This window comes from Sphaerodactylus townsendi, linkage group LG13 (assembly GCF_021028975.2).
Source record: "Sphaerodactylus townsendi isolate TG3544 linkage group LG13, MPM_Stown_v2.3, whole genome shotgun sequence".
NCBI lineage: Eukaryota > Metazoa > Chordata > Lepidosauria > Squamata > Sphaerodactylidae > Sphaerodactylus > Sphaerodactylus townsendi.
The window spans coordinates 33,034,795-33,048,487 of record NC_059437.1 but is presented as its reverse complement, the minus strand read 5'-3'; the positions used below and the strand labels follow the sequence as shown (position 1 = coordinate 33,048,487).

The following is a 13,693-nucleotide window of genomic DNA, read 5'->3' as shown; positions in this document are numbered from 1 at the left end:
CATGGGCCAGGGCTCCGATGGCGAAATCCCTTTTCAGATCCACAGCTGGGACAAGCTGTTTGGTTCTTGGACGCCTGTTAGAAACCCGAAGGGCTGACGGATGGATCCTGGCAGAATCTGCAAGTGGGACAATTCATGCCAGAGGGCAGGAAAGGAATAGCATCTCAGAGTCTCTGGCAACTTTAAGCTGTTTACCAATATTACACATGTATACATACGTGCACCATAACATTGTTAATCCTCTGTATTAGACTGTTTTTATATCATCTCTCTCTTTTTATTGCTTTTTTTGGCATATCCTATATTGGCCTTCTTGCATGGTTTTTCTAATCTTGAGATCCACCTTAAGTCTCAGCAAGAAAGGCGGACTATAACTGAAGATAAGATGCTTATTTCTGTCATTTATGCTCAGCCTTTCTCAGGGTGGATTACAATTCTTTTCAACATAATTCAATTGAAACTGAATAATACATGCAATTAAAATTCAACAAAACTGTACTAGGAAATGGGAAAACTATTTGCAGTCTATGTACCTTTCTCAGTAAGACTCAAGGCAGTGGGGCAGGGGATGATTCCTCCTTGGCCTTCACATTCTGAGCATCCTCTTTGAGGCAGAGTGGCCTGGGGGAGGGGGGTTGTCTTTTAAGGATGTCTTTGTTTTTATTGATTTTATAGTGCTGCTGTGCTTGACCTTGGGCTCTTCGGTCACACTACCACCAGCACCAGGGAATATGCAGGCTTTGACATCCTCACTGTGGCATTTCGTAAACAGGAATACATCTGAAAGACCTTCAGTTGAACCACAGAGTTCATCTGTCTCACCGCTGGAAGATCTTCGTAAGTGGCCGGGGCGTCCCTTTTATGCAGAGGTTTGCCAAGTGGCAAAGGCCAGAAATTGGGGGCGGGCAGTGGGCAGACAGAGATGTCACGAGGACTGGCTGTCGGAAATGGTGCTGAATTCTGACCTGAACCACTTGCCAGAAGGTTAGGACAGAAACTCTGAAGATCTTGCCAAGCCGAAGGCTGCTGTATTCCGAGGTAAGAGTAAAGGTTAGTTTCAACCATTAGCCCACCTTTGGCCTGTGTAGAGAAAAACTGTTTCTCATCCCTCTTGTTGAAATTCAAAGAAACAGGCTTGCTGCGAAATGGCATGCCCCAACCAGTCAGCCTTTGAGGAACTGTAGCTCTCCTGTATCTCTGCTGGATTTCTGATAGTTTGCCAGGGTAATGCTGAGAAGTGCAGGAACCTGATCTTAGAGAGTCCCCTACTGGACATGAGTAAAACACCACCCCTGCTTCTGTTTGCTGATGACGCAGTTGTACTTTCCCGCTCACGAGTCGGACTAAGGAGAGCTTTAGAGTGTTGTATAGAATACTGCACACTCAACGATTTGCAACTTAACTTAGATAAATCCAAAATTGTGGTATTTACCCATAAATGGAAAGCCACCAATTGGCGGATAGGCCACAGTAGTTTCGAGCAGGTGCAGTCATATAAATACCTAGGGCTTACCTACCATCATAGGGCCTCCTGGACACTACATAGGAGTCGAGGGCCATCTTAAGCGCTAAATTAAGTGCCTCAGCCATTATACGCTTCCTCTATGGGGAAAGGCCGAGGATACATCCCTGCAGCGTTGAGAGCATTTAATGCCAAAGTGAGTCAACAAATCCTTTATGGGATCCCCATCTGGATAGGGGGCATGGAGCAGAGAGGTTGAAAGAAATTCCAGTCATACTTTCTGTATAAAATCCTTGGCTTGCCCCATTCTGTTCCCTATGCGGCCCTGTGCTTAGAAACAGGCCAGCATAGGCTGGAAAACTCTGGCCTGGTGCAGTACATTCAAGTTTTGGGCCAGGATTTGTTTTAATCGAGATGAACTGGACTATACATCCCAGGGCCGCTCCATCCTCCACACAACCCAGTGGTGGGTTAAAATCGAAGCCAAACTTAATGAGTTGGGCATTTCCTTGGAGGACCTGCTAATGCTAACAGAGCAGGAGGTCTATGGGGCTATCAAGAAGAGACTTTTTTTGACAGAGAGTTTCAACAGATGCTAGAGGAAGCCAAAACCTGTTCCCCGATCTCTCTGTGAATACCTATGGATAGACTAATTGCAGCCCAGTACCTTTATCTCCTGGGTTAGGCCCGGGGGCGGAGAGCAATCACCTGAGCTAGGTGTAATGCCCTGCATTCTTCCTTGTAGCAGAGGCATACCTTGGAATTCCACATAAAGAAAGGAAATGCCCGTGTGGCATGGATTCTGTGGAAACAGTATCTCATATGCTGTTGAATTGTTCTTTTTATGAGATAGGTAGGAAGAAGCACATAATCCCCTTCCTGCATGGAAGTGAAGGCATTACAGATAAACAGAAGGTTATATATCTTTTAAGCAGCCACAACTATGAGCTGTTGGAAGAGGTGGCTAAATTTGTAAATGGTGTTATTTTAACTCGTCAGAAATTGTAAAGTTGTAAAGGCTGTTATTATCTTGCTAAGCTAATCTTAAACAATCTATATGCCATTAAAGGTATTCGAAATCGAAATCGAGTAAAACACCAGAGCGTATTTTCATTCTCCAGAAGGGGTCCGTAGTCGTCTTTGTCAGGCTGGTAGGCTAGGAGACATTCAGGTCAGCTTAGTAAAAGGGAATCAAGCTCACTTGGCTGTTTGGTAGCCAATGCTTTTGCACTCTGGAAACTTGCACTTGCTGATGAAATGACCTTGAAACCTGACTTTGCAAGGCCCTGTGACGATCGGACAGGCATGTAGCTGTCCCATCAATGAACCCAAGGTTTTGACCACTCATCAACACAGCCTAAGGACAGCCTTGACCTCACCTTCTGCAAAGCAAGGCACTGCCAGCTTGTAAAAGAAGTTTATTCACTTACAGTATTAACCACAGAAAGTCCCTTCACTCTCTTACCTTTACAAAAACAAACAAAGCAAACCAGCCCTGGGCCTCCTATGAGCTTGGTAGGGGGTTACAAAGACAAACAGAATGGACCAAACTTGACAGCCTGAACAACCTCATGATGCTGCCTGTTAGCCCAGCACAAGCAAATATTGGAGAGCATAGCAATTGGGGGGGGGGGGGCATTCCCCCTGCCAGGAAATCCCAGCAGATGCATGAGCCCCATCATCCCTCCCAAATTTGCATTGTAAATAAAAATTGAAATATTTTAATGCCTCCTGCATAAAATGACAGCATGTGGGGGGAGAGGGGGTGTCCACTCATTAATTTAGAGGAAGTGGGCCAAAAAAAGCTTCTGCTGAAATAAAATCTTATTAGTCTTTTTGGTGCCATTAGACATTTGTTTATTTTCACCCACTGGATGCAAAGTCATATGTTGTGGTTTGGATGCATTTGGTTGTGCTGAATATGCTTCCTATAGACACTCAACCTATATGACTGAGTGCCTGTTTCAGTCCAGTGTCTGGTAGAGTCTGCAGCTGGTGGCAGCTCAAAGGACCTTGTTGGTCCAAATGTCTGCCTTTCCCTAAAACCTAAATATTTTGTGCCAGAAAGTTATTTTTGTAATAAAAATATAAGCAGCCACACATTTTGCCCCACTGCATTTTTCTCCTGATCACCTCTCCCCAGCTTCCTCAACACTTTTCTGATTTTAGGTCTAGAAACCAATTGGTGTAGACCTGATTTCTGGTCATTCATTCTACCCCTTACCATCCTCTTTCTCAATCATTACTCTGTGTTTCTCTGTCCACCAAAGGCCAGATCCACCTCCCACAGCAGTTAATGGTAACTCTCACACACTGCTGCTAATACAGTTGAATTGTACCTAGATATGTCCTTGTATTAATAAGTAATGACCTTCGGTTTAAAAAGTAATCTCTGCACTGTTTCTGAGCATCCTCCTACCTAAATGAATTGTGGTTACTATCAAGCCATTGCATTTTTATAGTCTGCTTTTGTATGGACTGAACTTGTGTCTTGGATATGAAAGGTTTACTGTTGCTCATGGTCTCAAGTGAAACACTCGAATGAAGTTGGCCCTCCTGGCACTTCAGGTTGGAATGCTGCCTATTCTCATTGCCCATTGCCCAGCCTGCCCTATGGAGAGTCATCTCAGGAGTGGCTAGCCATTCAGTTATTCTGCTGGTGCCAGAGGGAGAGGAAAAAGCCGGTTTCTTAAGGGGTGTGTGTGTTATCCTCAGGCATTTTAAGTCTGCCAGTCACCAAGGTGTCCAATTCCCTCAGCAATTCCAGCAATGCTGTAGGATGGAGAAAGTCATCCTTTCTGAGCTTGTAAGATATCTTTAGCCAGTATGATATCTTGGGCTTCTAATCCCTAAGAAGAAGAAGATTTATGCCTCACCTTTCTCTCCTGCAAGGAGACTCAAGATGGCTTACAAATTCCTTTCCCTTCCTCTCCCCACAACAGACACCTTGTGAGGTGAAAGGGCTGGGCGAGTTCCAAAGAACTGTGACTGGCCCAAGGTCACCCAGCAGGAATGTAGGAGTGCGGAAATATATCTGGTTCATCAGATAAGCCTCTGCCACTCAGGTGGAGCAGTAGGGAATCAAACCCATTCTCCAGATTAGAATCCACCAGCTCATAACCACTACACCATACTGGCTCTCAGAAGAGGTGTCTAGGGCCCTTTTTCCACTTACCTTAAGCCCCGCGTTACTCTCCTCCAGCTGCACTCCCCACTTCAGGGGCAGCGAGAACGCAGCCGCCCCGACGCTGCCTCTTTCTCGCCCCCTCACCACGCATAATTCCTGGCACCTTTTGAAATGGCGCCTTTTGATGGCCCTGCGCAGAGCGCGGGGTCGTGGGGAACCCGGGGCGCGCTCTGGGAATTGCACACGCTGGGAATTGCGCGCAGCAACCCTCGGACAAAGGTAAGTGGGGAAAGGGCCTAGGTCAGCAATGCCCTGGGTTATTCTCACAGTTTTTGACTAGCTATAGTTGGCCTTCTGCTCACAATGATCAAGACTCCAAATTTCTGATCCATCCTGGGCCTTTTAATGGAATCAGATGATCTGGTCCATATTCAACCTCTGTGAGCAACACGCTGCAGGGTACAGTTAGGGCTGAGTCCAATAGCACCTTACAATCCAAACAAGAGTTTCTGTGTATAAGCTTTCCAGAGTTACTTTCTAGTTGTTGTCTCTTTTTTTTTTTTGGTTGTTTTGGGTGTTATTTTTGGCTTGTCCTTTTGCATCATTCTTTAGGTCTCTCAATGGCATTGGAAGATTCTTTACGGATTGCTGTCTCTGCACTGGTGTTTGCTGCCTTCTGTGGATGTGCGATGCTGATGCCTTTTTGTCAGCCACAAAAATTGAGAATGCGTGAGTAAGGAGCTCCCAGTGTGGGGCCGGTGCTCCACTAATGGATTTCAAATCACCAGTGACCAATGAGAAATAAGAATGCAGCCAGTTCTTAACCCAGGGATTTTATGACCTATAGCCCACTGATTGGCTGGCAGTAAGATAGGCAAAAACCAAGGATGGTAGATATGTGTAACAGTCTCTGTGTGCCTAGTGGGTATAGAGACTGGTTTGTGCATCTGTGGCTATATAAGTGTGTTAGTGCACTCTAAAGGCCAATGGGAAAGGGAGAACGTGATTTGCAACTCTGCTAGAACAGCCCAAAGCAAAGCAGAGAATCAAATTTTCAAGTGGCTGCTTGTGAGCAGAAGTAATCTCTCTTCTATAAAAGAAACTTGCCAGTTAAACAAAGGAAACAGATGGAGGGAAATGGGAAATGGATGCAGTTGCCTTCCAGGCCCCCTGATCAACATTAGAAGATGATGTCCTTTGGCAGCCCTTATAAAGGCTTCTTCGGCACCAGGGTATTGATTTATTCCCCACTCTCATGTGGTGAGATTCAGCAGTAGTAGGCAATTGCACCAAATAGCCTCCCTGGGGTCAGGAGAGCTGTATGAAGCAGTGCATGCATGCGTTCTCCTAGTTCTCCTGGTACTTAAAATCAAGTACTGAAATCCATTTCCCCAACTCAGAGCTCTTTTGCTCACAAAAGAGCCTCTTGCTCTGGGACAGGAGTGCTGTGTGGAGGAAAACAAAACCCTGAAGAGAACTGGTCTGTGGAGCCCAAGCTGCTTGTTCTAACAGCACTGCCAGCCAAGCCCATGTCAGACAGCTGGGCGAGCCAATGTCAGTTGCTGAGGCTGGCCCTTCCTTCTTGCATCAGAGCACCAAGACATCTCTCTTTCCTTTGCCCCTGATTTGCCTGGTTGCTGCTGCTAACTCCACAGACTGTACCTGTGCCTGCTTTTGCACATTATGATGGAGCAGATGCCCCTGCTCAAACTATGCGCTGCCACTGAAGACTGTATACTGCAGATGGCTCCCCCCCCCCTAGAATTAGCATGACCTAGTTCTCAGCAAGAATGATAACACAAGACTATCTTTTTTTTTCTAGGGGGGAAGGCCTGGAAATGGCTGGGTATCTATGTGAATGGGCTTGTGTGCTTGACATCTGTCCTGGTCCTTGTGTCCCTCCTTCTCTGGATTTACGATCAAGGTGAGAAGGTACCAGTGGTTGGACTGCAGAGCCCAGGGAATGCCCAAGTCAGTAAGACCTCAAGACAGATCAATACACATCTCACATGCCAATATATGCACCGCCTTTGCACAGTGTGTTGTGAAAAGCAAGCTTCTAGATTCTTGGTGGCACCAGACAAATATTTCTCCGTGTGCCTTATCTCAGTTGGGTTTCCAGGCACATCAGAAAGGTTGGATTAAGAAGGTACCATCTGGAGCATCTTAACCTTTGATCTCCTCCTCCCAGGACTCTCTGCTCCCTTCATTGTGCTCATGATCTTCCTCCTCTACGTGATGCTGGTCACCTTGCTGCTAGTGGTCAGCCTTGTGTCCCAGCTGAACTTCATTCGTCAGGTCACTGACAAGGCAGGTCAGTCATTGAAACTGGGAGAACATTGTGGAATCTTGCGTGGCCTTCCTTGGGAGGGAGAGGATTCTTCTTCATGGGAACAACTTGGTCCGCTCTATAACAAGACTTTATAGCAGCTTTCATCACACCTTCTTTCCTCTGCGGGAAGATTCCCCCCTCCTTCTCCCCATACATGTGGGGAAGGGGAAGAGCATGCAATGGAGCAGCTGGGAAGTGGATTTGGGGAAGAGAGAAGAAAGTACTTCATCAGGCAAGGCATAACTAGCCTATGAAATTCACAGCCATAGGATGCAACGATGATTGCTGGCATAAGCAGCTTTAAAAGTGATGAACCAAATCCGTACAACAAAGTTCCATCAGTGGCTATGGCCATTTTGACTAGAGAGAACTTGCATGTTCAGGAGTAGTCTACTTCACAATAACAGTTGTGGGGAAGCAATTAATAATAGGATGATCTGGCCAGGGTGCCTCTATCTGTGGGCTCTCTAGGGGGAATCTGATTGGCCATTGTGGGAAACAGGATGCTGAGTGAAAGGAACTGTTAGGTCACTTCCGCACTGGATGTCTGGCCTGGTTTTGGTACTGATGGAAAGTGATGCTCGGCTGCACATTGAGCTCTCCTTTCACAGAATTGTAGACCTGGAATCAGAAAGCCATTTGTCCAGTGTGGTTCTGTGCCCTCTCTGCCATGACTAATTCACTCAGATCAGTATATACAGAAAATGTTGTAAGAAATTCACAGAGCACTACACTCCAGTGAGCCTCCCAGCAAGCCATCAAAGTCAAAACCCAGCTCCAGATCATCGCTAGAGTTGCTCAAAGTACTACTTGAAGACCTCACTGGAGCATCTCTGGCTCTGAAGTCAAAACTTCCATTAGCCCTTTTTTTGGTGGTATTGGGGTGGGGGAGGTTTGGTGAAAAGCCAAGAGGATTTGCCCAGAAGCAGCCTAACTTTTGCTTTGCCTTTGGATTCTAAATACAGTTTCTGGCCTTTCTCTCCCCCACCTGTTCCCAGGACAACATCTGCTGAACTTCACCACCCCTGGAGGGACGGTCTTGGTTGCTGTCACATCCAGTATGCTCATAAAGCGGATTAATCAGATTCAAAGTAAGTCTTGCTTCTTTCTGGCCTTGATGGCACCAGTGATTTATGGAGAGTTGTGGGTAGATCAAGAGATGCCAGCAAAGGAATCCTAGCGTAGGAATCAGCCACAGAAATAGAATTGAGTTTCTCTGCCAGGTGAGCTCTGACCAAAGGCCAAGCTCTATTATGGAACCATTTGGTTGTAGATACCCACCCCCACAAAAACACACAAGCTGTTGCCAGCCATTAAGCTGTGCGGAGGATGGTCCATCTGTCCAGACTGGGAAGGATTTTTGGCACCTTCATGCCAACCAGCAGGGCTGTCTGTAATCATGATTAAATGTTTCAGCTTTAAAAACAGAAGTATTTTATCTCACTGCATCTGCTCTCCTCTGGATTCTGCATGGCTTCACTTCAAAGCCGTGCTTGGATGTTTTTAACTGCGCAATTTTATGTTTGGGTTTTAATGTTGCTCTTACCTGTTTTTAGCTTGCAGAATGGGCCCGCTCTGCAGTTGCCAATATCTTTAGCTGCAGGCTGGGATATGAATGGCCTACATCTGACAATTTCCCATCATGAATTTTAATAATAAACTTTAAACTCCAGGCCAGATCCTCCTTGAGGCATTCAACAAGACTTCTAGTCTATATATAGAACTGAAATGTCAATACTTTTGCAAAACCATTGAATATGCTCTGATTTTATGGGTTCTTTTAAAATAAACAGCAAAGGGAAAGGCTGAGCCTGTTGACTTAACAGCTGTCATAGCTGGAGCATCTGCCATCGCTATCCTTCCTCAAATAGTTATCCTCGTGCTCTGTAAGTACTCCTCTTACTTGCTCTTGTGTCTCCTAGGCTCCTCAACAGGATTGATTGTCAAAATGTTTGTTCTGGTACATGAGAAGCAACTCCTGGCAATGAGTGAGAATGGGAGTTGGGGGAATCCATTACTGGATTTCCATTTTTTAATTTTCAATGATAGGTAAAGCAATGGGGCAAAAGAGACCTGAGCACCACTGGAGATGGGTTTGAGGGAGCCAGCGTGGTACAGTGGTTAAGAGCAGGTGGGCTCTAATCTGGAGAACTGGGTTTGATTCCCCTGTCCTCCACATGAACAGCTGACTCTTTTTGGTGAACAAAATTTGTTTCCCCATCCCTACATTCCTGCTGGGTGACCTTGGGCTAATCACAGTTCTTCAGAACTCTCAGTCCCATTTACTTCACAAGTTGTCTGTTGTGGAGTTTGTAAACCACTTTGAGTCTCCTCACAGGAGAGAAAGATGGGGTATAAATCTCCTCCTTCTCCTCCTCCTCCTCCCCTGATCCAAATCACACACATGCATGCCTGAAAGTTGATGTTTACCCTTCTGGGAAAACACACCAAGCCCTTAGTGGGTGGTAGTTTCTCTCCAGCTGAACTTAGCATTGCTTTTCCTTAGTAGAGGCTAGGTTGCCATGAACCCATCCTGAGATGGTCTTCTAAGGCTGCCGTTGGACAGAATTAGATGTGTCCACTCTCTGATAAAATGAAGGAGTAACATCAATAAGAAATAGATTTGCCACCTGGCAAGTGGTTATTCCCTGCCAGAAGACTAATTCAGCACATGTTGAAAGCCACAGGAAACCACAAAAAAAAGCTGGCAGGAAGGCAAACATAAGCAATAAGTGCACTTGCACTTTTAAATGAAATAAGATGAAGCAGGGAAATCCAGCCCTCTGCAGACTAAGCAGTCAGTTGCCAGAGATGCCTCTTGTGGTACAGAGCAGAGCAGAGGCACCTTTGCCAGCCTCCCAGAAAAAATCTCTGAACAGGAGGAGAGTGTGAGGAGCTGCAGCCCCTGGGACCAAGGGAAACCCTCCCTCTTGATGCAGAACCAGCTTCCAGGGCCTGGTTTCTTGACACTCATGGGGACATTGGGGGCATGCTATGTGGGATGGAGGGTATTTTTGCCCTTGGGTGTGATGTGAAAGACCAATGAGGCAGGTGATACAAATAATCTATAAAGGGAGTCTGGGTCAGAACTTTTCCAGAGTTTTGCAGACAGAATTAAAATGCCCTTAGCATCTCCTGGTCATACTGAAGCCTGGCCAAGAAGCAGAGTGGCCTTCAACAATGTAAAAATCAAGGTCTCCTGGGCTCTCCTGCCTGCCTCCTTTCTTCTCCCCACCACCAACCATGATGTTCTTACTAGACGGTGACCTTAGTGTCAAGAGATGTCAAGGCCTGGGGGGAAAACAGAGAAATTCAGGGGGAAATATTTTCTTTTTGACCTTGAGGTCTTCCCCACTTTTCCCAGAGGAAATACTGAAAATTTGGGAGAGTAATGAAAAAATAAACTCCTACAAAATATTTTCTCTTTTCAAATTAGCAAATTGCTTTTAATGATGTGATGGCCGTGCTGTAAACATACACAACTCTCAAATCCAAGACCCATTTTTACTCCTAGAAGGATATGTAATCATCATAAAGGGAGCATGCAATGCTTTCATTGCTCATAGTTATATGCAGGGATGGAGGCAGAGGAAACTGCGTCCAGGGCACGACCTGCCCATACATGCCTCCTGCCCTTGTCCCACCCCCTACCCTTGCCCTGCCCCTGCCCCCCGCCCCACCCCTGGGCGGGGGCCTGGGGAGATTTTTTCGCTCCCACGTGACGCCAATGGTGCGTGCCCAGGGCATGGTGCCCCTGCCCCCCGCCCCTTTGCAACTTCACCACTGGTTATATGCCCATCTGTTGGTTGATCTTTTTACTGTTCATTCAAACTATTGTGACACAGTTACCCACAAACTGGCTAAAAAGTATCTTATTACCTTATTACCCTGCCTACCTCACAGGGTGTTTGTTGTGGGGGGGGGAGGGAAAGGAGATTGTCAGCCCCTTTGAGTCTCTGTACAGGAGAGAAAGGGGGATATAAATCCAAACTCTTCTTCTTCTTCTTCTTATACTTTTGCCAGCCTCTAGGTGGGGTAGAAACTGCACCCAAACTGCAGAAGAAAACTGAACATTTCATTGACAACTTAGTTCTCTCTGATGCGATAGCAAAAATTAAGATAGCATGGTGTACATCATCAACTTGCAGTTTTCTGTCAAGTATTGGACATGCAGGCAATTTTGCTTGTACCAAACTAAGGAATTTATAATTGTTAAATTCCACAAATATGTCAAATATGAAATTTTACAAGCAGGGTAAGTTATAAATGATGTATTCTGCAATGTTAAAGTAGTAAAATTAGGTTAGATAGGACAGTAAGTATTGCATATATTTCAATTTCTCCCCAAACATCAGTTTTTCCCAGGGAAACAGAAAAAAAACAATTCTTTTCCAGGGAAAAAAATAGGAAGGATACAGGGTTTTTTTCTCCCATGGCTTCAAAATTTCTGGAAAATTTCCATCCCTAGGTACTACCACCACATTATGTTCCTAACAGATCAATATGCTACAAATGTCCCCCTCAACAAAAGCCTCACCTTGTTCAGGAATTATTCAACAGTGAGGGACTTCAAGTGTAGGGGCAGCAATTGCCTCTGTTGTGTCTGGCTTGTGACTCTCTGCATTGTCTTCATGTGCTGCTGTTTTTCAGATTGCATGGATCTACGAAAACAGGAGGCAGAAGATCAAGTTTCCCGAAGGGAAAAAACCAGGGCGCTAGAAGCCCTGGTGCAAATGGTCTGTCTCTGCGTTACACATAATCTAATAGGGAGCAGGTGGTCATATTCTGCTTGCCATACCTTTAACTTCATGGCAGAGCTTTTAAGGATGCTCCACCACCAGATAACAATAAGAGACTTTGCACAATGCTCTTCAGTGCCCTCCAGTCAGTGCCGTAGCGCCAAGGGGGTGGGGGTGAGCGCGATGCACCGGGGGCAGAGTGTGGTAGGGGCACAGAGTGCACACGTCCCCGTGCGCAATTCCCCTCGCCCCAGCCCTGCCTCCAGTGTTATTCAGTTAGTGCACTGGTGACTCTACGAGAGATGTTGGGAGACCTGTAATGTATTTAAGATATTGATGTGCCCAATTTTCTTCTGGATCTTAACTGAAAAGAGATTCCCTTTTGCGATTCAGACGAAGTCAGATTAGTGACACTGAGAGAGCCTAAACGATTAAGGGGGCACCTGCTGGGTCACAAAGAAGATGTGGGGATTCAGAATGAGCTGGCTGGGAAGCGTGTACGTGTTCCCAGGGGAAGAGAGGGAAGATTTAGCCACGTGACTCAGCCTCCGCTTGCATATCCTGCTGCCTTTTGCATTATTTTCAGAGCCCGTTAACCATCATGCTCCCTGAGCAAATTAATTAAATCTTTCATTCACCGTAGCGGAGATGGAAAAGCCTCAGTGGGTGAGGATAGCCAATGTCACTTTTTTTTTTACTTGCAAGGTGTAGTGTAATAAACTGAAATCTCTGCCAGACGAGACAAACGAAAGGTCTTGCTACCCATTTGGCCGAGAGGACCCATTTGGCAGGGACAATCTCCTGCGTCAGTCCCAATGAAATTAATAGGAAGGGGAAGAGGAGGGCATCCCCACTGCACATGGAGTCACTTTTGTTGCCTTTGAATTGCAGAACCTCTGAGACACAGCAAGAGACTCGGCCTCATCAGAGTCCCCCGCTGCGCTCCCTGGAAGAGGATGAGAGGCGTGTACTTGTTCCGTGCTTGTCTTGTTGGACTTTGTCAGGCTTTCCATGTAGACTCCCACTCAAAGCCTTTTTAAAATGCTCGGGAACTGTAGCTGCTCAGCTCTAGCTCAGTGTTCAGAATCCCACACAAGAGCCAATAAAAGACACTCAAAGGTCAGCGTCTCTTTCCCCTTGTCTCAACTGAGCGTCTCCTGTTCCCATCTTGGCACAACTGTTTGTGTTCGGAAGGCCTGTGGGGGTGGAGGGAGGGGCCCTGCAGCCCATCTATGTTGAAACAAGCTTACTACATTCCAAGCTTGCTGCAAAAGGAAATGGTTTCCCCTCCCTACACCCCCCCCCCCAAAAAAAAAACCAGGTTCGAAACCAAAAGCAGACGTTTATAGGGATTCGGAAAAAGAAATGTAGGTTTTTCAGACTATTTTAAAAGAAGAAGATGGAGGGAGACAGTCTGGGGGAGGGAGGTGCAGAAAGAGTTCAACACAAATTAAGATGTCCAGATTAATAACTGAAGGGAAAAGAGAGAGAGGAGACCAAGACAGGTGGAGATTCTTCAGTCTCAATAGATGAAGATCCCCTTGTAGATCATCGGCAGGATCTCAAATGGATGTAACCTGGAACAGTTGGAAGAGCTCATTTGCGATAGGGCAGAGCAGGACCCAGGAGGCAAACAGCCAGCTGGGCAGTGCCACCGTATCAGAAGTTGTGTGCGTGTGTAAAGTGCTATCAAGTTGCAGCTGACTTTTGGCAGCCCAGACTCAGTAGGGTTTTCAAGGCAAGAGACAGGTGGTTTGCCATTGCCTTTCTCTGCATAATGACCCTGGTACTCCTTGGTGATCCAAGTACTAACCAGGGCTGACCTTGCTGAACTTCTGAGATCTGACGAGATTGAGCTAGTCTGGGCATCTAAATTCATGGAAGACAATAGGCTTAGCATGGAATCACTCTGCATAAGACTGCATTGTTATCCTGAGGTTTCAACAAGTATACATTTTTCAGAGTGCAGGATATCAGTTGGTTTTGGGGGGCGGCAGTCATGATCTCCTTACCTCACTTGTGAGAGGCATTCC

General features: G+C 46.1%; 1 protein-coding gene across 1 annotated transcript; it reads left to right on the top strand.

The window, feature by feature from the left end:
* Positions 1-725: 725 nt before the first annotated feature.
* LOC125442893 lies at positions 726-12,783 on the top strand. Its single transcript, XM_048514666.1, has 8 exons — positions 726-837; positions 5,202-5,318; positions 6,412-6,513; positions 6,781-6,903; positions 7,920-8,012; positions 8,715-8,807; positions 11,572-11,657; positions 12,552-12,783. The coding sequence occupies exons 1-8, from the start codon at positions 732-734 to the stop codon at positions 12,558-12,560; spliced, it is 729 nt and encodes a 242-aa protein (XP_048370623.1). The 5' UTR covers positions 726-731; the 3' UTR covers positions 12,561-12,783.
* Positions 12,784-13,693: the final 910 nt, after the last annotated feature.

Coding starts and splice junctions, on each gene's coding strand:
- LOC125442893 (XM_048514666.1), top strand. CDS start 732: ATGCAGGCTTTGACATCCTCACTGTGGCATTTCGTAAACAGGAATACA. Junction 5,319..6,411: donor GCCACAAAAATTGAGAATGC/GTGAGTAAGGAG, acceptor TTTTTTTTCTAG/GGGGGAAGGCCTGGAAATGG. Junction 6,514..6,780: donor TCTCTGGATTTACGATCAAG/GTGAGAAGGTAC, acceptor TCCTCCTCCCAG/GACTCTCTGCTCCCTTCATT.